This window comes from Ips typographus, linkage group LG3 (assembly GCF_016097725.1).
Source record: "Ips typographus isolate SLU linkage group LG3, UJ_Ityp_2.0, whole genome shotgun sequence".
NCBI lineage: Eukaryota > Metazoa > Arthropoda > Insecta > Coleoptera > Curculionidae > Ips > Ips typographus.
The window spans coordinates 8,513,933-8,540,751 of NC_138424.1; the positions used below are offsets into that span (position 1 = coordinate 8,513,933).

A 26,819-nucleotide genomic window follows, 5' to 3' on the forward strand; every position below is an offset into this window, starting at 1 on the left:
AAGAAAACTTGTCCTACATCACCATCACACGCTACAAACCAATCCGCATGCGTTCAGGTTCCCTCAGGTAGGTTCGTTACCATGGTAGTGGCGATTTTTCAAAACAAGCCAACAACGCAACGTTGTTCGGTTTGTTGAGTTTGTTCCAATCAGTTTGTTACCATAGACTGAGTGGGTTGTATCGCGTTGTTTTGCGTTTTCTCTCGTCTACTTTACGGAATTCGCGTCGGTATTTGTTGTTTTACTATCGTATCTACTGTGAAGTTTTCATACTTTATTGTGTGGTTGTGGGTGGTTGTTCTAGTGTTTTTTTTTACCGTAATAGGACAAGGATTAATTTACCGATTTTAATAGAACAGGTTGGTTATTGTTTGTATTGTAAAAACTAAAAGGTGGGCGAGGGTGGTTTAAAGGACCTGGTGTACCTGTAAAAGCATTCCCTAGGAAAAGGTAAACAGCAATAAACGCTTTAAAAATTTTATATTGCATCAGTGATCTAGGTATAGAGGATATTTATGAATTGCCCAAAATAATTTGCGTACATTATATTTAGTACACTCTGTATAAACGTTGAGCAAAATTGTGCAGCTGATTGTACAGTTAATTAAATACTAAAATTGTCAAAATTTCAGTTTAAATAATAATATTTTTTCAATTGTTTATTTATGACATTGTAGTTTTTTACTTTTTACAAGCTTAATTTACTTTTTACAATAATTTTATGGTTGCCCATAATTGTTTCTAAACTCCATACCTAAATATTGTCTACATCAATAATAATTTTTTAAAGACTGTCCTGGATTTTTTAATGCATATTTCCCTTTTGTTTCATGGTTAACAAGTTTATTTGTTATTTCAATATTTTGTTTTAAAACATTAAAAAATATGGTTTGTGTTTTATGTGAGCTGCAAAAACATTTATTTTTCTGTTTTGATTATATTTATCTAGTATCTACAACAGTCAGTCAAATTTGTATTTTACAACCAACAAGTTTGTGTAGTTAATTTTATTAAAGTCCAACTTAATTTAAATTCATCATTTGAACTAATCCAACTAAACTAGGGCAGATCACACTAATCTTTTTTTAAAAATGTAATTTTTATAATGTTTTAGTTATTAACTATACAAGAACAATTTACCCAGTTGATGTTTTAGACTATATTTAAGGAGGAAGTGTTTAAAAAGGCTCACTTTTCCAAAATCAAGTTTCACTGCAAAGTTTATGGTGTTAAGGGTTAATCTAACGTATTTAGACAATACTAAAGCTGAGCTTTAAGCCACAATTTATAAAACTGCGATTAACAATCAATAAGTTAATTATTAACCTTTACTTGAATAAACGCAGTTGTACTCTTTAAAACTACTTTAAAAAGCTTACTTATATGCTTATTTAAAGTTTTGTTTAAAATTGTGGTTAATTTATTCGACGTACTTTAATAATACCTTTATGACACTAAATAAGCACTTAATAACACTCTTTAATGTTGATTTTAATAATGTTCTAGTTAACATCCAACTTAATTTACTTAGCTGCTGATTTAAGGCCAGATTACCACAGTTAATTAATTTGATTAAAATTTTCTGTCTATCAGCATATAATAGGAAAACATCGGATATTAAATTAATAATTGTTGTTTTGTAGTTATTTCTTAACTGTATGATTAAGGTATGAAAGGCTAATTAGACATATTTTAATATTATTTCTAGAATAAGATGATTAAGTGGATAATTTTACAAAAATTGGATAAAGCAGAAAAGAGTATCGATATCTGGCGACACATTTTGAAAACCTGACAACATTGTTGTAACTAAAGGATTCTAACACTTCCATTGTTGTCGTTCCTTTTATTACAAAAAATACGCCAACTATATTCAAAATTCGATGGTTATCAAGTTTTTTATGTTTTTTCTCATTATCATGACTTTTTTTTGGTCTGTTTGTTAAATCTGGCAACCTTGTTTTTGTTTATATTCAAAACGAGTGTTTTAAAAGGCGTCCAGTACTAATTTCCTAAAAATCCCATAAACATTTTGGAAAAGTGGTAATATCACTATTTTTAATTGATCAAAATTTTAATAGTAATTTGGTAATATCGGTTTCTATGCTGCATTTTCCAGGTCTGTAATTGTCTGAAATCGAAATAAGTAGCAAACATTCATCTAAGACAATTACTTTAGCCTAAAACTGTAATCTGCCCAGTTGCATATTTCCAGTTATGTAATAACCTAAACTACTCTAAATTCAATGAAGGATTAAAAATGATTTTTAATAACGAAGGATCACATTCAGGATCAGTAATTTTCAGATCTGTATCTGTCTATAAATTCAGAAAGTTTCAAAAAATCAACTACAAAAATATCTTCTCAAATCGTTTTATAATCAATTTATAATCCAGGGACATTAGAGTTTTGGAAAAAACCTTGTAAATAATACAGGAGGGTCCATAAAATATGGTACACTGTTGACGGCTTTCCAAATTTGCTGCCAAATATAATGCCAAGTGTTTATTTTATAGTTTTATGAGTTCAATGTGTGGTAGACAGAGAATATTTAAATGAATTTACTCTTTATGCTTTTCTTGCATTAGCCGCAGATATCACGTGGTTTTTGAAGCTATAGATCAGTGGCAGTCACGTGACCATTGTCAAAATCTCAGAAACGCATTTTGTATCGAATACTGCAAGAAAACTTTTCTAAACCCTAATTTTTGCAACTTTTACAGTTTTACAGTTTGACAGTCAAAAACAAAATTGCTTGTCAAACCCACTTGGAGTGAGAAAATAGTTTTAGAATTGTTTTAAGCACATATTTAGAATCCTCATTAAATTTTCCATCTAATAGCATGAAAAAACACTACCAAATTTAGTACTGTCTGGAAGGAAGGCGGTGTCAAAGTTTGAACTGACAGAAACACATCAGTTTGAAGGAACAATCAGAGACAATCGCCTGTAAAACCCACTTGGGGTGAGAAAATGATTGTTTTAAGCACATTTTTAGAATCCTCATTAAATTTTCTATCCAATAACATACAAAACCACTACAAAATTTAGTACAGTCAGGGAGAAAAGCAGTGTCAAAGTTTGAACTAACAGAAACACAGTTTGAAAGGACAATTAGGGATAAAATCGCCTGTACAACCCACTTGGAGAAAGAAAATGTCGGTTTTAAGTCATTTTTAGAATCCTCATTAAATTTTCTATCTAATAACATACAAAACCACTACAAAATTTAGTACAGTCAGGGAGAAAAGCAGTGTCAAAGTTTGAACTGACAGAAACACAGTTTGAAAGGACAATTAGGGATAAAATCGCCTGTACAACCCACTTGGAGTAAGAAAATGCCGATTTTAAGCACATTTTTGGAATCCTCATTGGAATAGTTTTTATTTTAGTAATTTCGTACCTACAGATAACTCGCCAAGGCTCAAAAACCAAACAAACAAAATCCCACATGTGTATTTCCTATCACGTGCCTCCAGACACTGAAAACTAGCTTTTTATGTTTACTTCTCTCTCTTTCTGGTATCAAACAGACAGTTACACGTCTTAAGCCGTAACACCTTATGGCACTACTTGCAGACCGACAAAGACCATCTGGTTTCTCGATCTGCATGTAAATTCATTGGCACCAGGTCCTTGACTAAAACGGAAATCCGATTTAAAGGTGAACCACGCCCTCCACTTAATTTTTGTATTACACAGTTTAAAAACAAAATATCATTTTTCAGTTTATCAAACATGTCACTCAATCAGCGTAGAAAGTACCCCAACAGGCGAAAGTGTGAAAACCAGGCAGTGCGGTTTTCTGGGGGAGCCTTTTAAACCCCTACAGACTTAAAAACTATGTTAAAATCGTTAGAGGATTACGTAGTCGAAATGGAAAACCGTAGTGCCATAAACGAGCAGCAGGCTCAAAATTTGAGCGAGGATGTGTGGACTCAACTCCAGCAAAAGGAGAACGATCTCCAATTGGCTGCTGAGCTGGGGAAAGCTCTGCTGGAGGACAACGAAAAACTGAAAAAACAACTGGAGGAAACTGTTGAGGAGTATTCGAAGAAATTGGAGGTAAGTTCAGTATTTCCTCCAGCATAAGTTTTAGAATAGTATACAGGGTGGTCCAGTTTTAAGTGTCAATAATTCACCATTCGATAGCCAATCAAAAAATAAGTTGACTTGCATTATGTAATTTTTCTGAAAAACGTTTCCTAAGATACAGCCCACCAAATTTCAATTTAAAAAATCGTTTTATAGTGTAAAACTGAACATTCAAGACTTGTGAGAGTCCAAATTTGTACTGAATAGTCTAAAAATTTGCTATTAACTACTAGGAATAGTCTCATAATTCGTTTTCTCAGACTGCCTTCCTGGTAAAAACTAAAAACAGTTCGGAAATCAAGACAAAGATTGTATTGTACATGAAACTCATTTTTTGCTACTAAAAATAATCTAAAAGTTGATTTCTAAGGTTAAAACTAACTTTACTAGGACTAAAGAGATCCAAAAGTCTATTTTCAGGACTTTAATTAGTGTACAACTCAATTTTTTGAAACAAGACTAGAAGTAAATTAAATTTTCGGACTATGTTACTTCTCAAGACTAATATCGTAGCATTTGGTACCAAATTTTTTTACTTTGATTACTGAAGAAACTTGATTTTTGGAAATAGTCTTAAACTCGATTTTTCAGTCTTAAAAAGCACTAAAAACAGTCTGAATTTCTTAGAGATACTACAATTTATTGCACCTATGAGTGTAGACATTTAATAGTAAAGAAGCTAAGCTTGAAATGACATTTTCAAGACTATGGATAGTGTACAAACTGGCTTTTAGGCCTGATAAGTCAAAAGATAGTCTTGAAGCATCTTAAAGCACTAAAAACAGTCTAGATTTTTAAGAAATACTTGAGTTTTTAGCACTGAGGTGTCTAGAAGTCGATTTAATAGTAAAAAATATTTTAAGTCTATGGAGAATGTAAAAATTGTTTTTTTATGTTTGCTATGTCAATAACTTCGATTTTCCAAGCTGAAAGCAGTTTTGAAGCACTAAAAATAGTCCAGAATTCTAAGAAAATGTAAAGCAAAGTAAAAAGTACGAAAAGTTAGTTATCGAGACAATTTTTATGAACCTAATGTCAATGTCCTGTATCTAAGACTATTTTCAAGACTAAAATATTGAAATTTGTCTTCAAATTACTAAAACTAACTTAACTGATGTCACTTTTTGGTGTTCAAGTCAGTTTTTAAGGTTTAAATGTATGAATTTGTAATAAAAAATTCTAGAAAAAGTGTTTTTTTATGTAAACAAGTTAATTTTGAATATTCAAGTCTCTGGATGTGTATGAAAACTGGTTAGAAACACAATTTTTAGTCTTCTGAAGTCGATTTTTATATTTTCTAAATCAATTTTTACAATTGGGTTGGGTAAGTTGGGTTAGTTTTGGGTCTTTGAACGTAATAACTGAATTATCTCGTAAACGAAGTTTCAAATTAGAATTTTATAAGAGATAATTTCTTTTTCATCGTGAACAATAAATTTAAAAGAAACTGTAATTTTTGAAAAATATCCAAAGACGTAGAAAATATGACAAAAACATGAAAACCATCTTCCTGTATCTACGCTTCTGGAGAATTTTGACAAACGTCATTCATAATGAGTATTAATTTCTAGAGTGCTTGTTCCAAATTTGATCCAACGGTCTGACAGTTATGACAAAAAAAAACGATTTTTGAAACTGAAATTTGAAGAACTGTATTTTCCTTAGGAAGCCTTTTTCAGAAAAATGACATAATGTATGTTAACTTATTTTTTGATGGGCTATCGAATGGTGAATTATTGACATTTAAAACTGGACCACCCTGTATAAAAACTGGTTAAACCCTGTATAAATTAAAAAAGTTTCAGAGAACCTTGGCTTTACTGGCGTTTTATTACTTGAATCTATAGTTTGCGTACAATTAAGTTTGCTAGTATTGCAACAATTTTATGATTCATTTAGTTTTTTTGATGGAAATCGAGTTTTATGATTAACCTGAAAATCCTTAAGGTATTTACGATTTTGATAGGATTAAATAGTATTAGGTGAATCTAATAACCCAGGTCTACAGTTCATTCAAATAAAATGCCACTTCACTATCATCATCAGTGTTTTTCTAAGAGCTTAAGCTAATAAAGATAAAACTTACAAATAGTGATATGTATTTTTGGTGTAGTTTAAAAAATATGTTTATATCATAAGTCACACAAAAATTGGGATGGCGTCCCAGTAGAAAAAATGTAAAAAATCTAGAAAATAGATGTGGGAAAACAAAACTGCTTAAAATTCAATGTACTACATAATAAATTACACTGACACACATATTGGCATAAATGACAGTGTAATCTGGGTTGATTCTTACACTTAACTCTCATATGACAGTTCTTGTATATTTATTAAGAACTGAGCAAAAAATACTGTAATACTGTCAGTATAAACTTGGCAACTACATTCATTGGCGTTTATGCAAATAACGTTTGCAATTTGTTTGTTTTTTGTATTGGCACCATAGACGTAATATAATATACACTAACACGAGACCATATGAATGTATTTTTTTTTTTTTTTTTTTTTTTCTTTCTTTCTCCATGGGTCTGTCGGCTGTCAGCTCCAGATAGCACGTAAGCCTAATGGCTTATTGTACTGTCCCCATGTTTGTGGTACTTTAGTTACACCAGTCCATTATCCCTGTTTCCCGTACGAGGTGAAGAAGGTCCTTGCTTGGTGCTCTTTGTATGTATGTGGTATATGATGAATGTATAATGTATGTGTATTAAGGAAATAGGAGTGGCAACGCTCTACACTCAAATTCCGACATTCAACTGTTGCATTGTACTGACAGTACTAGCAGGAAAAATTCCAAAATTTATTATTAAAGAAGATTTCTAAAAGTTTGTTATTTCCAGAAATTAACTAGCAAGAGTGACAATTGCCAGAAACATTTTTAATTACTCATTTGAGTAAAATTTTTAATGAAAATTTGCAAACAATTTGTGTATGTTTTTTTTTATTGTCCCTAAATTTGACTGAGATTTTGATACAATTTACATACATAAATTATCATAATCAATAATATTGATATTGAATTTGTGTTCGGTATTGCTGAACTATAAATATGCTTGTATTTATAGTCGTCGATGTTTCGTTTTCAGTACGACGCTTTGTTTGACTTTGACTTATGGCTTTTCTTTAGAATACACAAACGACTCAAACGAGGAAGAATATTTATTGAGTTAGTGCTCGATATTCAGATCCAATTATAAATATCCTAGTTAAAGTTTAGTAAATCGAAATATTGTAATTTCTCCCTTCAAAGATTTAGTTTGGTTTGTATAAAAACAGACATTTTTTGTGTTTTAATGTAACTAAACTTATTGCTTATTTAGCCATCTCTAGGAAGTACAGAACAACTTTTTGTACTTTGAATGGTCAAACTTGTAAAAAAAGCTACAACACTGCAAAAGTTTTTGGAGACAAGATGGTTTCAGAAAATCGTAGGATTACTTTCATTGTATAAAAAAAAGAAATAATAAGCTTAAACCATGTTTTTTTGCATGAAAAACTGAAAATTTTCTGATAAAATACTGTAACTGACTAAAATCATATTTGCTTCGTCTTTTCCACTTTCTCGTTTACCAGCCGGAAAATTCACTTAAACTATATTTAAATCCAATCAAAGTGCCAGAAACGTCGCGCCTGATTGGTTTGAACATAAAAGAACCAACTTAGGTACAACAACCGGCAAAAAAGTACGGAATTAACGTTTACACTACAGAATAGAGTTTAGAAATGGATCATTGAGCTTCGATTCATCATTCTATGAGCCTATCTAACATTTTCTATAACAGATCAATGAATTTTATCAACCGTAACGTATTATTTGACTACTGTAAAGTTACGTTATTGTAAATACTTTGTAGGTTGTGGTGCTAATATTTCAATTTAAATATTGTTTACTTTTATTAGGATATCCCTGTACAACAGTTTGCTTTTGCATGATATAAGTTTAAACGAAACTTAACATTATTACTAATTTCAGTTGTGTATTACTAGTTATTTAGAAATTTAATTCCTTCATTTATCAGCGGTTGGTATATCTGAAAGGAGTCTTCTTTACTCAAAAAAATGTACCAAAAATTGGTCAAATTTGAAAGGTAGGTATAACATATTAAACAGAATAATAATTTTAGAAGAAGGAAAAGAGGAAACAAAGGAAGAACAATAATTAAAGTTACAATTAAAAGGTACAAGTCTTAAAGAAATAACAAATATTCAATAAAATCGTGAAAAAAAAATAACAGACAGAAAAATGAAAAATGTGGAATCTTTGTGCTTGACAGTACTCCAATCTGTCAATAGCTTCTTCTTGCTTGTTAGTAGTAGTGATGGATAGTTTTTTCACTAGAATTGCTAATGTACCCGGAGAGAGATTGATTATACTGTACGTCACAAAACGCTATTTTCTAATGATTGGCATAAATTTACCGTGATCGGTTATTTAGCGGTAACTAATGTAAAATTGGAAAAATAAATTCAGTGTGACAGGAAAATTTACCAATTTTACCAGTCAATTTATGGGTCTAATTGCGGATTAAGGGCACCCTAAGGTTCACCTAGACTAAGGTTTTGATTTGACTGTGACAGATTATGTGCAAAATGTCAGAATCATATTAAAACCTAGTCTGGGGTGTAATCGGCCCTAACTAAAATTTGCTTGAAAGATATCATTTTTCTGTCATGGCTGTCATTAAATTGAAAAGTCATATATCTGAATCACTGCAATTATGCACCCCCTGTATAGTAGCGGCGCTGAGAGACTGTGAAACTTCCAGGGATGATTTGGCAGTTAATTACGAACATTTTTGCTCTCTTTCAAAATTTTCACTGTTTTCGAGTTACTTAACAAAAACTGGTTTGATGCATCAAATGTTTCAATTAGTTGAAATTGTGGTTTGAAATTTGAACACCCTGTAACTCAGTTATTTTTGGGAGTTCAGAGTGGTTCAACTACTTAAAAGAACCGTTTTGAGCTTCTCTTTCCAGTGATGTAGAGTACAAAATTCTATCTGGAAAAATGCGTACAGGGTGACCAAAAAAACTAATAACTATAATTTTCATGCACACCCTGTTTACTGGAAGCAGAAACGGTACTATAAACTTACGGTGCCGATTTAAGAAGTTGATTAGGAACATTTTTGCAAATGTTTCGTAACTTTCAACGTTTTCTAGTTATTTAGGAAAAACTGGGTTGATGCCATAAATTTTCAAATCAGTTGAATCTGTGGTTTGAAATTTGAACACCCTGTAACTCAGTTATTTTTGGGAGTTCAGGGTGATTCAACCACTTAAAAGAACCGCTTTGAGCTCCTCTTTCCAGTGCTGTGGAGCAAAAAATTCTATCTGAAAAAATGTGAACAGGGTGACCAAAAACAGTCAATCACCATACTTTTCATGCACACCCTGTATACTGGAAGCAAAAACGGTCCTGCAAACTTACGGTGTTGGGTTAAGAAGTTGATTAGGAACATTTTTGGTCTCTCGCAAATGTTTCGCAACTTTCAACGTTTTCTAGTTGTTTAGGAAAAACTGGGTTGATGCCATAAATTTTCAAATCAGTTGAATCTGTGGTTTGAAATTTGAACACCCTGTAACTCAGTTATTTTTGGGAGTTCAAAGTGGTTTAACCACTTAAAAAAACCGTTTTGAGCTTCTCTTTCCAGTGATGTAGAGTAAAAAATTCTATCTGGAAAAATGCGTACAGGGTGACCAAAAAAACTAATAACTATAATTTTGATGCACACCCTGTATACTGGAAGCAAAAACGGTCCGGTAAACTTACGGTGCCGACTTAAGAAGTTGATTAGGAACATTTTTGTTCTCTCGCAAATGTTTCGCAACTTTCAACGTTTTCTAGTTATTTAGGAAAAACTGGGTTGATGCCATAAATTTCCAAATCAGTTGAATCTGTGGTTTGAAATTTGAACACCCTGTAACTCAGTTATTTTTGGGAGTTCAGGGTGATTCAACCACTTAAAAGAACCGCTTTGAGCTCCTCTTTCCAATGCTGTGGAGCAAAAAATTCTATCTGAATAAATGCGAACAGGGTGACCAAAAACAGTCAATCACCATACTTTTCATGCACACCCTGTATACTGAAAGCAAAAACGGTCCTGCAAACTTACGGTGTTGGGTTAAGAAGTTGATGAATTAGGAACATTTTTGGTCTCTCGCAAATTTTTCGTAACTTTTAACGTTGTCTAGTTATTTAGAAAAAACTGGGTTGATGCAACAAATTTTCCAATTAGTTGAAATTGTGGTTAGAAATTTGAACACCCTGTAACTCAGTTATTTTTGGGAGTTCAGAGTGGTTCAACCACTTAAAAGAACCGTTTTGAGCTTCTCTTTCCAGTGGTCTAGAGTAACAAATTCTATCTTAAAAATTGTATACATGGTGACAAAAATAGTAAACCTCCATACTTTTCTTGCACACCCTGTATACTGGAAGCAAAAACGGTCCTGCAAACTTACGGTGTTGGGTTAAAGAGTTAATTAGGAACATTTTTGGTCTTTTGTAATTTTTTTATAACTTTCACCGTTTTCGAATTATTTGGGAAAAACAGGTTTGGTGCAACAAATATTTAAATCAGTTGAAATTGTGGTCTGGAATTTGAATACGGTTTAAGGGGACAGTCAGGGACAAATTCGCCTGTAAAACCCACTTTTTTGGAATCGTCATTAAATTTCCTATTCAGTAACCTGAAAAAAAACACTACAAAATTTGGTACACAGGGAGAAAAGCGGTGTCAAAATTTGAACTACCAGAAGCCAGCTGAAAGCTGCTTTTTTGACCAATCACAAAGTCACCCACTGTGTTGGGATTTAGACAAATACCATAATAAGAACTTATGTACATACACTATACGTAACCAGTATGAGCATGTTATTCTCAGGAATCTCAGGGTTGGTAAACACGACTATTTAGTCAAGACAGTGGTCAGAAATACTCAAATATAGTGAGCAATTTAGAAAAATTAGTATTTCAAGAAACCTAAACCTTCCGTTTTAAATAATTTCCTAAATTTTGCAATATACTCACTAACATACATCTTCAGGAATTGATTGTATTTTCACAAATTACAGGCTTTATTTAAGTAAAGCCATGAAATCGATTTAGCAGGGAATCTGTTACCAATATTCAAACCTTTATCTTAACAGAAAAATCATTAATTTTGACAGTAAAGAGCAATTTAAAAATATCAAAATAAAAAAAACTTTAAATAAATGTTTTTATCTATGCCAATATAAATGTTTATTAATGGAAATCTACTTATTTCATAATATACATACATTTTAATTTTACCAGCATATAATACTGTATAATTGTACATCTTCAACATTTTTGACAGTGGAGTTTTTTGACACTAATAAAAACCATCAAAATCACCCTATTTAAAATTAGGCCAACCTAGTTTATCATTAACTGTTTTTAAATTGTTGACTTTAGAATTTCATTGTCGATTTGCTGCTTCATCCAGCAAGCAAATAATTAAATTGGAAAAACGTAACAGAAAATAATAAATTCATTTTTAGGATGTCTTTTAAGATATTTTGCCAACAATTTTTTTACTTGAAAATGTCACAAAGTGGTTTTAACCTTTTTAAGATACTGACCGCAGTGTTAACAACCCATAAAAAGCTCCATATGGATGGTTATAAAAAAAACCTAACGTCACCACAGCAAGGTTGTATTTTAATGGTCGCTAATTCAGTATGCAAATTCCGAAACAGCCAATTCCCAATTTTTTTTCCGTTGGTCGGCGACTCGTGTACCATTGCGTGTCTATTGTTTGCAACAAGAAAGCTGAACCACACGGGAAGCCATAGGTCACGATTCCACGCCGTAGAGACCTTAAAAATGACCGTTTTTCGCAACCAGCTTCACAATAAATAAACCCGAGGTTAACGCGAAAAAACTTTAAAGATTTCCCATCTAGATGTGCGCTTACTAAGGTCATTGGCAAAAGCCATTCTTCTCGACCGAAGATTCGTTTAAAACAGGGGGAAGAAAGCAGAAAGATCTTCGAGATGTTCGAACAAGAAAGTAAAATACATATTTAAAAAGACATACATTAATTTTTATCATTTACCTTAGCACCGTGACGACATAGAAGAATTGTTTACCGTTGTTTTAACGATGGTTCTGCTTAGGAAACTGTGAAAAACCGTGTATATACTTAGTATTACTCATGGTACGCAATTTTTTTTTAAACATAAGCGATTTCTAAGAAATTGGTTACCTCCTAATAAACATTTGGGTTACGTTACTTATACGGCTTTGGCCATAGAGAATGGGTACCATTATTTTCAAACTCGTTATGTCCTTCCCATTGTTCGTAAACGAGAAGACCAGATAATCTCGTTACGTGGTAATCAATAAGGTTCATGTTTACTCGAATTACACAAAATCCCTTTTATCTGTTGTCGATATCGTTAGTTTGGTGGCCTTGTTGACGAATGCAAAAAGTGACTCAACTCTGACATTTTATGATCTCACACCTGAATATTGATGAGGTTAAATAAACCATGATGGTGGTAATTTTCGGTGTGTGAACAGTACAATTCATCATCAATGTTTTTTCTTGCATTATGCATGACTCTCTAGCTCTTCATGTTACCGAGATATTGAATTTCAAAAAGTAGTAAAAATACCCTCCCATTCTTTGAATTTTTTTGGAAAAATGACAAATTTTAAAGTGTTTTTTTGTACTAATTTCCCCTAATTTAAGGTCCTTTGGTATAAATATGCCCTTTGCTGTGCATTGGAACCCTACTGGAGTAAAATATAATATTGCCAAAATTGCACTTTTTGCAAAACTGGCATTTTTTGAATGATTGTAACTTTTTTATTGGAATTCTTATAGATTTCACTAAAACGTTTTTAGAAAAAGGGAAACAATGTGTTAGTTATGTTATGGAACCCTCCTGGAGTAAAATAAAAAATTGCACTTTTTGCAAAACTGGCATTTTTTCAATTTTTGAATGATTGTAACTTTCTTATTTGAAGTCTAATAGATTTCACAAAAAGTAGTAAAAAAAGGCTCATTATTATTTTTTTTTTAAATATGACAAATTTTAAAGTGTTTTTTTGTACTAATTTCACTTAATTTAAGGTCCTTTGGTATAAATATGCCCTTTGCTGTGCATTGGAACCCTCCTGGAGTCAAATAAAAAATTGCCAAAATAGCACTTTTTGCAAAAATTGCATTTTTTCAATTTTTGAATACTTGTAACTTTTTTATTTGAACTCTTATAAGTACCACTAAAACGCCGTTAGAAAGAGGATAAAAAATACTATAAAATGAGCCAAAACTGGCCTCTCTAGCTCTTCATGTTACCGAGATATTGAATTTCAAAAAGTAGTAAAAAAACTCCCCTTATTCTTTTTTTTTTTTTTGAAAAATTACAAATTTTAAAGTGTTTTTTTGTACTAATTTCCCCTAATTTAAGGTCCTTTGGTATAAATATGCCCTTTGCTGTGCATTGGAACCCTCCTGGAGTAAAATAAAAAATTGCCAAAATAGCACTTTTAGCCAGTTAAATGGTGTAATGTTTTCTAACCATAAAAACTTAACTACCAGTTTAACTTTATGTAGCGTAAATGCTAAAAAAATTGCAAATTTGATGTCTTAGTTACCATTATGGCAGTAGAAGTGTGTAATTGGTCAAAAAAAAGCAGCTTTCAGCTACTTTTTTTGATCAATCACAAACTTAACTAGCTAGCTCCAAGTTGAACACAACCTACAATTTCTGTGTTTGTTATTTAAAGCAATTTTCATAGACGTTTAACCACCACACATTAATTTCTCTTAACCAAATTATACCAACTACTAAGATCTTTGAACTGTTTATGTATAGAAGCAAATTGCTGTTCTGACATAACCACCAACGATCCCTAGGAAAGTTTAGAATTGAAATCGTGCTTTGCGAACCAACTTCTACGGTATTATTTACGACTATTATCTAAGCCTGGTAATTATTTTTATCTTTGTATGAATATGTACGCAAATACCAAACCGGCTTTTATTAAAGGTGGAAACCACTTTTATTCTGACTCATTCTGTTCAAGAACAGTAAATTCGTCATCTATAGGAACTTTTGTTGTAATACGCTTAAAAGGCAGTTTTTTTTTTTGGTTTTCTTGCTCAACAGCTTAATAACATTCACTTTTTCTGGTATCGAGGTATTCGACCGAGTTAAATATGGTAATGTGTCGGTAATTGCTTAATCGATTCTGCTCCCATTAGAGCCTCTAAAGCGGAAATAATTGCCGCATTATTGTGGTCAATGAGAGAACTATTTCAGTTATGCTGTAAGGTTGATTTTCACGGTTGATGTTATCAGCTACAATGATGAACACACCAGAATTATTATATTTTAATCAAGGAAAGCTTCTTGAAGATAACTTTAATTAATCATCATCCACGTTGAGGTCACACTGAGCAAAATTACAAATTACCGGCCGGAACAATCCTTGTCTTTGTCACTCTGCAGCTTTGGCCGCTCGTTCATCTTCATCTCAACCATCCTGCTCAACATTTGAGGCGGTGGCTCTGCCTTCTTGCACTCATACAGAATATTCTTCCGATCCAAGCACTCTTTGTTGATCTTTAAATGTTTGGGAAAGTCTTCGGCCATCACAGGTCCGCTTCGACTTTTATAATGGGGCGCTTGAGTTTGGGCTTTGCCACGTGGAGGTGGTTTTGGAATTGACATTAATCTATACGTAAATGGGAATTAGTTTAACTAGATGTTAGTGACATTTGTAATCAGTCTAGTGAATTAAATTACAATCTAGAAAATGGTCCTAAATGTGGAACAGATTAAGGTTTTACTTGTTGGTTATCAGTCAATTGTAATCACACTGAACAACTTGATCATATAACAAAACATCTTGGTGAATTGAGGTCCCAATAAATAAAACCATTCCCCATATTAACAGTTTAGACAAACTTTTTGTATAAAGGATGAAGTTTTCTTTCGCTCAACTCAATCAGTCTTAACTCCACGGACTGAAATGGTGGCATTGGATCGCAAACTCCCTTAACCGAAGGGTCTTTGTTCATTTCGTCCAGTATATCTTCTTCCGAAGTGTAGCATGATTCCATAGGTTTGGCATGGTCTTTTTGAAGAACATAGGCTGTACCGCAGGTTCTAAAAACTTTACCTCCCAGTTTTTCTATTTGGTGCAGATCTGCTTCTGCTTGTTCTTCTGACACTAAAATCCCTCTCAATTAGCTTTAACTAAGTGATTATCAAACACCAGGATTCAAAAGAAACACTTTGTACAATAGTGTACACAGTGTTTCTGTTGAATCCTGGATTCTACACCGTGCACACTCAGTATCACCAAACAAACCTATCTCTACGGTTTCACATAAAGGTGGTGGTTTTGGTGGATCTTTTTCCAAGCACTTTGGTTGTTTCCTGTTACTCCTGAACATGCTCCACCAGGATCTTCTCGGTAATTTGCATGGTTCCAGGCATTCGTGCTTGGGTTCTGAAGATTCCTGAAGACCTTTCTGTCTTTGATGGTGTTTGTAGCGTTTGTGAAGCAGCCAGTACGTGGTTTGGTATCTAAAGGGTGGCCAGCGTTTCAGTAAGTGACCGAACAGAATCATAATGCTGTTTACATTTTTTTTTCGAAATTTTGAAGTCGTCAAAAATGTCACTAGCAAATGAATCACTGTCGGTTGTTTTACAGTGGCGTTTCGTTATAAGAATATTTTGAAATAATTGCGAGTTATTAATTAGTGCAAAACGTGATTTTGCTTGCTCAACGTCGCAGGCATCATTCAAAACAAGACTTTTAACAGCAAACCACCGCTTCAAACTTGGAATTTGAACAAATTTGATCCGGTGTCGGTTAGGTTTGCGACATTTTGCTCGCGGTTCTACCCTAATTGCTGTCAGAAATTTCATATTTTCTACTGATAAAAAAAAAACACTTTCTATGATGAAACTTGTAGATAAGCCTGTCACCAAACCAACTGAAGTCCTTGTCACAGTCGGTTTTTCAACCCGGATGTGTTATCTCTCACTTGCGAATGTTCTAAACTATCTAAATCATCTTGCAACATTCTCATTAGTTACGTAAATGAAGCTCGGTAGATTTAGCCTAGTTTAGTGGTTTTCATATGTAAAACATCCTTTTTTATCTTTATATCTGAAAACCAGAGCGTTTACTAAATACTGCAAGCCATATTACAGAAACTGTCTCAAGGTTCCTTTCTATGCGTGCCGTCTTTGTGGTTTTTCATTCCACCAAGGACTTTACGTGTTTTTGTTCAGAGTAATTTACCATTATATCCTGAAGTGGGTTATTGACCAACAAAATTAAATTGTTAAGAAAATAAAACTTTAAGAAGGTTTGTGTGAAAATTTAGGGTGTAAAATAAAATTTCATATACCTAATGTTAGTGAGGTAATCATAAACAATCCATAGAAGTTTCCTATGACTTTTTTTTTTGCTACAATGTGAAAGTGTACAGGATTACCAACTCATCGTATCGAGGGATAGATTCTAGATCGTCGAGGTATTTTGAGGCATTCCCATTATTACGAAGCATTGTGAAGTATTACAAGACATTACGAGGCATTTTGAGATATTTATAAGGCATTAGAGAGTATTTTGAGGCATTGCTTGTGTATTTCAAAATGTAGTGTAGGACACTAAGTTTAGGACATTTGTAGAGGCTTATTGCATTTTCAACGTCATGTAACGTGTATTTTGCCATTTAAGTTTTTACAACTGTCTTAATTTAATTTACCATTTTTTAAAGTTTAAACTTTGTTTTGAAGTTCACGTGACTGTTTTTGACAATGTCAACTGGCTTTTACAGTGTTGCAAGCTCAAAATTGTATTATTCACGTCATGTAACGTGTATTTTACAATTTCAGCTTTTCCAACGTGTGTTGCGAAAACGGGTTGAAGAAAGAGCAAAACGGTTTACATGTACTTATCTTACTTTTTGAGATCTATCTTATGATAGTATTTCAATATTTTCAAAAAAAGAAAAAAAATCATAATTTGAAAATTTTGAAAGTACCATCATAAGATAGGAATATCTTCAACCGTTCGCCTGCTACAACCTTTCAAACAGTGAAAATTCCAATGTTTAACAGTCAATATCTCAAAAACGAAATTTAGAGAAAAACTGATTAGAGCAATAACTCTTTAGGTTATTTAACAGAATCAAGAAATAGCATCAGTTACTAGGGTTGTCGAACAAAAATCAGTAGTTGCCACTGATCTCATGTAGACGCGGCAACGCTGGAATCACGAAAATATTTTAAATGTATTCCTAATGGCCATATTACTTAATAAATTTTTCAAACAATTATCAGTTTCGGTTTCTTAGATACAGTACATTTTTAGTTGGCCACCCTGTACAAAAACTTGCAATGCCTTAAAAGGATAGAAAAAAACAACTTTGTATAACACAAATGGCGCTTACATAATTAAAAAAAAAATGCTTTTATTGGATTTCCAACAATAAAAAACATTTACAATTTTTTTTGGAGTTTTTAAAAAATTTTTAAAATCAAAAACTGAATGAAAATTTAAAAAGAAAGGAGAAGAGTATACAAGCAAAATACGTCAGGTTTTTGCGTATTGTTTTAAAATTTTTGAACAACCGAAAAACACAATGTCATTTTATTTCGAGGAAATCATAAGATGTTGGCATTTCAGCGACATTTCGTGATATGCAAAACTGAATTAGTTGGCCCCATTGACAGACCTTGTATAATCAATAATCGTGCATGACGACGCTGTTTTTTTCAAAAAGGTTAAGACTTTATTGCTTTATAGAAGGGTAGGTGGGTAAATAAAACAAAATAAGAAATCAAAAATCAAAGTTAAGTACGTGTTTGTCTAATTTATCAAAAAATAATGCTTGTAACCACCTGAACCGAACCTATATCTTTTTTTATACTTATAGAATTTAAACTATAACTTATTTTTAAAAATTTTTGGATCATAACAAGAAATAAGGCTACTGGGTAATTAAAAAATTACAAAGTAGAAAAGGAAATCACACTAATTCTGCTTGTCGGCCTCATACCTTCTCATGTAAATACGTCAGGACATCCGTTTGAACAATGTAGGAAAACTCCTTACAATATGCAAGCATCAACAACAAATCAATGAATATTAATAAACCGGATACTTATAAGTAAGAAACCTGTCTAAGTCATTGGATAGGAAATTTAATGGGGATTCCAAAAATGTGCTTAAAAACGTGATTCGGTCACTCTAAGTGGGTTTTCCTCGCGATTTTGTCACTGACTGTACTTTAAAACTGGGTTTCCTAACAGTTTAAACTTTGACAGCATTTTTCTCCCTGACTGTACCGAATTTTTGAGTGTTTTTTTAGGTTATTGAATAGGAAATTTAATGAGGATTCCAAAAATGTGCTTAAAAACGTGATTCGGTGATTCTAAGTAGGTTTTACAGGCGATTTTGTCCCTCACTGTCCTTTGAAACTGCGTTTCTAGAAATTCAAATTTTGACAACGCTTTTCTACCAAACTGTACCGAAATTTTTTAGTGTTTTTTTTAGGTTATTGAATAGGAAATTTAATGAAGATTCCAAAAATGTGCTTAAAAACGTGATTCGGTGATTCTAAGTAGGTTTTACAGGCAATTTTGTCACTTACTGTACTTTGAAACTGTGTTTTTGGAAGTTTAAATTTTGACAGCGCTTTTCTACCTGACTGTACCGAATTTTTGAGTTTTTTTTTAGGTTATTCGGTAGGAAATTTAATGAGGATTCCAAAAATATGCGTAAAAACGTGATTGGGTCACTCTAAGTGGGTTTTACAGGCGATTTTGTCCCTCACTGTCTTTTGAAACTGCGTTTCTAGAAATTCAAATTTTGACAACGCTTTTGTACCTACTGTACCGAATTTTTGAGTGTTTTTTTTAGGTCATTGAATAGGAAATTTAATGAGGATTCCAAAAATGTGCTTAAAAACGTGATTCGGTGATTCTAAGTAGGTTTTACAAGCGATTTTGTCCCTCACTGTCCTTTGAAACTGCGTTTCTAGAAATTCAAATTTTGACAACGCTTTTGTACCTAACTGTACCGAATTTTTGAGTGTTTTTTTTTAGGTCATTGAATAGGAAGTTTAATGAGGATTCCAAAAATGTGCTTAAAAAAGTGATTCGGTGATTCTAAGTAGGTTTTACAAACGATTTTGTCACTTACTGTACTTTGGAACTGTGTTTCTGGAAGTTCAAATTTTGACAGCGCTTTTCTACCTGACTGGACCGAATTTTTGGGTGTTTTTTTTAGGTCATTGAATAGGAAATTTAATGAGGATTTCAAAAATGTGCTTAAAAACGTGATTCGGTGATTCTAAGTAGGTTTTACAGGCGATTTTGTCACTCATTTTGTGTGCATATCAATTCATAGCTCAGTGAGGATTTAAATACAAATTATGAAAAACATTGATGAGAGGTTTTCTCAGCTTTGAGCATTTCTAATACGCACAGTTTAACTGAAAATAGTGGATAGTAGCTCTTTATTACAAAAGTTTTTCAAGAATTCAAGTATCCTTGATATAATTAACAAACATATAATGGAGGAACTGATATAATTCACAATAGTGTAGCGATTGTGTAAAAAATCCAATCTAATTGCTTCTTAACTTGGGGAGTCCCGTTAGTTGTGACATATCATTGCTAAACTACAGCTGTATAGTATCTTCAAAATCTACTGAAGCATTATTACATCACACATTTGCATTAATTAGGCAGCACCAAAATCGCCTACTATCTTTCCGAAATAGAATGATGGATTAGTTGCTAGTGATTGGCCTGGTGATTGGCCAATCTAACCCATCACCCATTACAGTCGATGATATAATCGAATCGATTTAGTCATGCTCCGGCTTACTAATTTTTTCCTTGAATATGGTAGACAACCTTGCGGTCAACGCAACCTATCTAACCTGGTTGAACAATTATACACGTTCTGATCTAACCATAGTGATTCATTTGAAAGTGACTGAGGGTGGAAAACTGCTACAACCAGCTGTAAATCCTAACCTAACATTGCAACATCTGGAGCTGTGAAACCCAAGACATGCACCTGGTTTCAACGCCTTGGAATAAATGTTCTCATTAACCACTTGCAACCCCATGCAATATCTCAACAACACAATAGCGGAAGCGGTTCGAGATATACGATCTAGGGAAGGCACACGCTACAAAGCAACAAAAACGGAAGTTTCTATACTTGATTATTATCATTGGAGATTCAATTTTGTTTCCTCCACGCCCTTTGATTGGGTGCTACCGTTTTCTATTACATAGTTCCCCCATCAATTTGTGTTTAATTGCAAAGTGCAGTTATTGTAGGGCGGTGAATGGAATGTAATTTGGTGGTAAATTTATAGAGGCAATTTAATTGTTTTTACTGTTTCAGTCACAAATCAGTAGAAATAATCAAAAATTTTATTAAGATTAGAAAATGTGCAATTAAACTAATTTAAACCAGTTTAGAGTAACAATTAACATTAATTCACAAAGATGCAAGCTGACACTTGAAATAAAATTTTGTTGAAGTGCATATTTGGGTTTCTAATTCCAAATTCTTCCATTTTGATTGAAATGAAAAGTTAAAAGAAAACTAATTTTAAGTATAGAAAACTGCAAATTTTGGCAATTATCAGAAAATTTGTTGTGTGTTAGTTGTGTCTATCTTTAATAATTTGTATCACTTTGTATACAGGGTGGTCCAGTTTTAAATGTCAATAATTTACCATTCGATAGCCCATCAAAAAAATAAGTTAACATACATTTTCCTGAAAAATGCTTCCCAACGAAAATCGGTTTCTTGTCATAACTGTCAGACCGCTGGAGCAATAATGGTTTTCATTTTTCTGTCACTGGATATTTTGCAAAAATTTCAGTTTTTTTTTACTTTACTTGTTCAATTTGAAAAATAAAGTATCTCTTATAAAATTCTGATTTGAAACTTTGTTAGATAATTGAGTTATGAAAAACCAACAACCCAACTTAAAAATTGTCTTGAAAATGGTGAAAATTGACTTAAGAAGCTTAAAAAATATCTTTGTAGCCAGTTTTCGTAGTTTCCAGACAAATTGAAAGAGTTTAGTTTTGAAAATTGACTTAGAAACCAGTTAATTTACTTTCAAACGGTGAAAATTGACTTAAGTGGCTTAAAAATTGTATTTGTAACCAGTTTTCAGACAAATTGAAAGACTTTCGCTTTGACAATTGACTTGGAAACTATGAAAATTGACTTGAGAGGCTTAAAAACTCTCTTTCAGTGAGTCGTTATAGTTTTCAGATAAGTTAAAAACTTTAGTAGTGAAAATGGGCCTGTCCCACAATTTTTTTTTATTTCATAACTACAAAGACGGATTGAAAATATTATACCCGTATTTTTTTGTTTTCAAAAATATTAAGTCTAAATAGAAAAAAAATTATGATAAAAACTACATTCATCTCATGTTTAAAACGCCCGCCGCCGGTGACGTACTACACTATCAACCAATCAGCGACAAGAAGTGATACAGATGGCGTGCAACAGCCAATAAAATCGCCCAGAATTACGTACGTCACATGCGCGCCAAAACAGATCATTTAAATTTAATGGACAAATTCAAACTAATGTAGGAACATTTACGACCATAATTTTTTCTTCAAAAATATGAAAAATTAGTTTTTTGATCCTATTCTTTCGATTCCAGTCGTTAAAACAAAAATTTATGATATGTGGGATAGGCCCATTGACTTGTAGCCATGCAAAACTACTTTATCGAGAATTTTTACTACAAATTCACACATTTCAACCTTGAAAATTCTTGGACACCAAAAAGTGACTCTGAACCAATGAAAAGTGACATTAAAAGCTTAAAATTTGGATTTCAATATTTTAGTCTTGAAAATAGTCTTAAATACAGGATATTGACATTAGATTTATGAAAATTGACTTGAAGACTAACTTTTCAAGTTTCTTACTTTGCTTTTAAATTTTTTAGAACTCTGGACTATTTGTAGGGCTTAAAAACTGGTTTCAGCTTAGAAAATCAAGTTTTAGAGTTATCTTCACCAAGTTTTTGACATAGCAGACTTAAAAAACTGTTTTTATATTTTCCATAGGCTTAAACATGCCATTTCGCGCATATAAACAATTTTGAAGAATGTCATTCACATCACATAACGAGTACTCATTTCATAATTACTTGTTCCAAATTTCATCAAAATTGGACAGTTGTAGCAAAAAAACTATTTTTTAAATTGAACTTTGGAGGTCTATGCCTTCCTTAGGAAGCGTTCTTCAGGAAAATGACATAATGCATGTCAACTTGTTTTTTGATGGGCTATCGATTGATGAATTATTGACATTTAAAACTGGACCACCCTGTATGTCTGAGGTAGCAATACAGGGTGGTTAGCAAAAACTTGTCAACAAGACAATTTAACTGAACACGTTTGCTTTAATATACATTCACAACCTAGTAGATTTACTGCAATCCAATTCTCCCTTGTTGCACTTATGGACACTGTATAGGGTGGTTAAAGGGGATTTCAAGGGATTTAAAATGATATAATAAAACACCCTGTAACTGTCAAAATTAGAGACAAAAACAAATCAAATTTTAACAAATTTTAAAGGCTTTGAAATGACATATGGAATTACCCTGTAACTGTCAAAATAATCGAGTTACGGGGTGTCAAATTGATAAATATCAAATTAAGATCAAACTGTGTTTAACAGCCAATAACCCAGTCAATTGATCGTTTACTATAAACGCTATATAGGGTGGTCAAAAGTAGATTTCAAGGGATTTACATTGACACATTGAACTACCCTGTAACTGTCAAAATAACCGAATTACGGTCTGAAAGTAATAAATATTTTTTAAGACAAAACTATCTTTAACAGCAAATGTAACTCAGTTATTTGATTATTCAACATCGAATATCTTTAAAATAAAATATTGAACCACCCTGTAACCTTCAAAATAACCGAATTACGGGCTGTCAAAGTGGTAAATGTCAAATTAAAACTAAACGTCTTTAACAGCCATTATCTTGATTATTGGACTAATCACTTATAGACACTACATAAGGTGGTCGAAAGATGATTTCAAAGGCTTTGTAAAGCTCATTTTGCTTTACTATACTTATTAGGTTTTATACAGGGTGATTGAAAAACACCATGTCAAAAAGGGCATACCAATTTTTATTTTTTTTAAAGAAAACAATTCTGACAAATTTTTCTTCTTTGAGAAATTTTGTATAAGGCAATTTTTCTCTAAAATCTAACATTAAAACTTTTTATTGATTTGTTCAAATGGCTTCATCATTTCTCCAGTGGTGTAGAAGCTTATGTCAAATCTCCCTCAACTTGGTAATCTACGTCACTGACACTTTTTTAACTCTTCTTATGTAAAAAATAGCACGGTTTAGGGCCCATGTTATCATAAAGTTTTTATTCAATTTGAAAAGCTGGTCAATTTTTGTCATAAAAATCTGGTTTATTTCTGTTGTTGAATCATTATTAAATCCTTACCAATTCTTGAAACGTTTTCTTTGTACAATTAGTGATAGTATGAACTTTTTATTATCAGTCAATTTGGAAAAGTCACTTTAAATTTCAAAATTAGTCAAAAATCATCATCATATTCTATTTACTTTTTGAATTACTGAATTCTAATTTAAATTATTGCTAGTAGAAATTACACTCAACTGGATTATCGAAAAGTAGAATCGATTTTGCATAATTGCGACCTTATGTAGCAATTACTGTGTTTGAAATGTCAGTTTTCTGAACAGACTGAATTCTTCTAGAATAATCGGTCATTTAGAACGTTTTTTGCGCAATAATTTACTTGAAACCGAACTCTTTGATCAGCGAACAGAACGCAGTAATAAGGCATCGATGTTACGCATCAAATAACATAGTCATTGTGAAAACTTGATAAATTACAACCTTTTAATAATATTAAATAAAAATATAATGGTTTTATATGTTATTGTACAGTTTGGAAACCACAACCACTTGTTTTCATTGGGGTTAAAACAAAACTGGTTTAAAAAGTTCAAAATAATGTTGTACTGAACTGTAAAACTACATTTTAATGGCAACTAAATAGGTAACCGAGTACAAGTAAAGTGGGCATTGCCCTCCAAAACCAACAAAAGGATAACTGTAAATGTTTGGTGAGAAATGGGAAAAGTAACCAGTTACACTATGAAAAGTGTACTTTTTTGTAGTATTAAGTCTACTTGGTAGAATACATATATTTTTAGTGATCGATTAACACATTAAGCCCCAAGGCCGGCTAAAAGTTCTGCAAATGGAAAGGACAAGGTAAAGTAAACATAAACGACGTCCACGCTAATTCTGAAAATGTATATGGATCCTGTTATTCCCTCGTATTAAGCAAATGTGCACAGGTCCGTGCTGTTTATATGAACGTTTAATAATTAACAGATTTTAATTAAATTAACAAATTACGGTATGGGAAACGTAATTTGGGCTAAGGTCCGACCCTGACAAAAATATAAATATAATAATATACTTCATTAAACTCGACCTTCTCGGCTATCCGATCAATACTTGGCTTGCTTAATCAATAAATAAGTGACTAGACTGGAAAATTAGTCGTTATCAGATGTTACGTTAAAGTAATGTTATTAAGGTATATTTAGAATAATTTTTGACACTATTCAATATCTTAACCAATAGATCTAGAATGAAGTAGAAGTCCATATTTATAGCAACACACAATCTTCACAGTCACAGCAACTTTCGTAGTTTGTCATTGGTAAAAAAAACAGCAAGTTAAAAGCTGTTTCTTTTTACCAATCACAAACTACCCACTGTGTTGAGATTTACGCAAATGCTGCATATGTACAAAGTATTAAATCATAATTTATTGAGGAGAAGAGTGTCAAAACTTTTAAAAATGACGTTAGCAGGTTAGTATAGTAAATTTGTTATGGATATTCCAACACCTTTTTGTTATTTCATTGACTGCTTTCAACACTCATCAAGTTGACACTGTTGACAATGACGTTTCTGGAGATAGAACAGACACTTTCTTCGTTTATCCTTCAAGGAAAAACGTTCTGTAACAAATCGTTCATTTTTTTTCAAACGTTACAACTCCAGAGTAAGGAGTACTTTTCCGATCCAAGCATTCTTTGTTTCATTCATGTTACCGTGTTAGTCTGAGACAGAAAAATGTCCAGGTGCCGAAGGCTTGAGTCGTTTTATTTCGGTTTGTGATTTCGGCTTCAAACGCGTTATAATTGAAAAGTCATGTGACCTCCATCTGATTTCATAACCATGGTGTCATGTGATTTTTTGATCATAACGCGTTTGGATCCGAAAACATGGGTCGAGAGAATGTTGACTGCTAAACTAGTGTATTGTCGTACTATTTCAATTACAAATGATAGAGCAGGATAGAGTACAGGGTGAGTCAACGATAGAGTAAAGTTTCTTACCTCATTTGTTTCGAGAAATACCAAAAAATGTTAAATACAAAAGTTTTAGAGAATATTGAGATGCATAGTCTAAAATTACTTTTGGATAAAGTTCATAAAAGCGTGGCAGATAAAATATTATTTTTTTAAATGGAACCCCCTATTTTTTACACATTTTTAGATTCTCTATGGAATTTTAAAACTTTTTTTGTTAATAATGTCATATACGTAAACCTACTAGTTTTTATAATATTAAAATTTTTTCTCAAAAAAAAAATATAACACTTATTTTATTTACTAGAATTATTTTTATATACGCTTTTGAAAAAACTAACAAAAAAGTCATAAAAATAAGTACCTACTTAATAATAATTTTTTAACAATTATGTAATTTTATGAAAAATGTTAATTTTGGCAACCTAGCAAAACTGTGATCATTCAACATTTTCATGTAATTTTATGAAAAATGTTCATTGTGGAAACGTTGCAAAACTGTGAATATTCAACATTTTCAAGTAATTTTAGAAAAAATTCTTAATTTGGCAACGTCGCAAAACTGTGATTATTCAACATGTTCATGTAATTTTATGAAAAATGTTCATTGCGGCAACGTTGCAGAACTGTGATTAACCGTTTTTACTAATTTTGCAAAAAAATGCTCCATTTGGCAACGTCGCAAAACTGTGATTATTCAACATTTTCAAGTAATTTTTGAAACAATTTTCATTTGGCAACCACACAACTGTGATTATTGAAGTACATACTTAAAAGAATATACTTAATAAAACATTTTTTAAAATAATTTTAAAATGTCAAATAATTTTAATTGGTCAAATTTGACGCTCTCTAGCGGCCAAACCGTGTAACCTGTCAACCCAAATAGGGATATTTTCAGAAAGCTCATTTCATTGGCTGTCCATTGACGTATACAAATCTACCAAAAATAGTGCAATTAAGTGAGTTTTTGAGAATTAAACGAAAAGATACCTAAAAAAAAAATTGGTCGACCTTGACGCCCTCTAGCGGGCAAACGGCTAACCAATTGATTTTTATACGTCAATGGAAAACTCATTTCACTGGCTGTCCATCGACATATAAAAGTATATACAAAGTGCTACAAAAACACGTGTGTTATTTACGGTTTAGTGACAGGATGCACCACAAACATTTTTTGACTGGTTAAAGGCTAATTTGACTATAGAAAATTAGGAAAACACGGTCACGTGACTTACTAGTTCTACCACGACGTATTGCT

General features: G+C 32.3%; 2 protein-coding genes across 5 annotated transcripts in view; one reads left to right on the plus strand and one right to left on the minus strand.

Moving 5' to 3' along the window:
• The first annotated feature begins 118 nt into the window (after nucleotides 1–118).
• Nucleotides 119–26,819, plus strand: part of LOC145726223 (bicaudal D-related protein homolog) — a 50,366-nt gene continuing 23,665 nt past the window's right edge. The window contains exons 1-2 of one of the 3 annotated variants that reach the window (XM_081975223.1): nucleotides 119–359; nucleotides 3,730–4,066. In XM_081975223.1, the coding sequence (XP_081831349.1) occupies nucleotides 3,845–4,066 (222 nt within the window). In that variant the 5' untranslated portion in view covers nucleotides 119–359; nucleotides 3,730–3,844. Of the gene's footprint in view, nucleotides 360–3,546; nucleotides 3,666–3,729; nucleotides 4,067–26,819 lie in introns of those variants that run through there. The other 2 variants (XM_081975221.1, XM_081975222.1) reach the window with 2 other exon arrangements.
• On the minus strand, nucleotides 14,455–15,724 carry LOC145726817 (uncharacterized). Of its 2 annotated transcripts, none has more exons than XM_081976072.1 (3): nucleotides 15,450–15,724; nucleotides 15,080–15,308; nucleotides 14,455–14,810 (listed from the first exon to the last, which is right to left on the minus strand). In XM_081976072.1, the coding sequence occupies exons 1-3, from the start codon at nucleotides 15,709–15,711 to the stop codon at nucleotides 14,546–14,548; spliced, it is 756 nt and encodes a 251-aa protein (XP_081832198.1). In that variant the 5' UTR covers nucleotides 15,712–15,724; the 3' UTR covers nucleotides 14,455–14,545. The 2 variants fall into 2 exon arrangements, with proteins under 2 accessions (XP_081832198.1, XP_081832197.1); XM_081976071.1 differs by having other exon boundaries at nucleotides 15,044–15,308.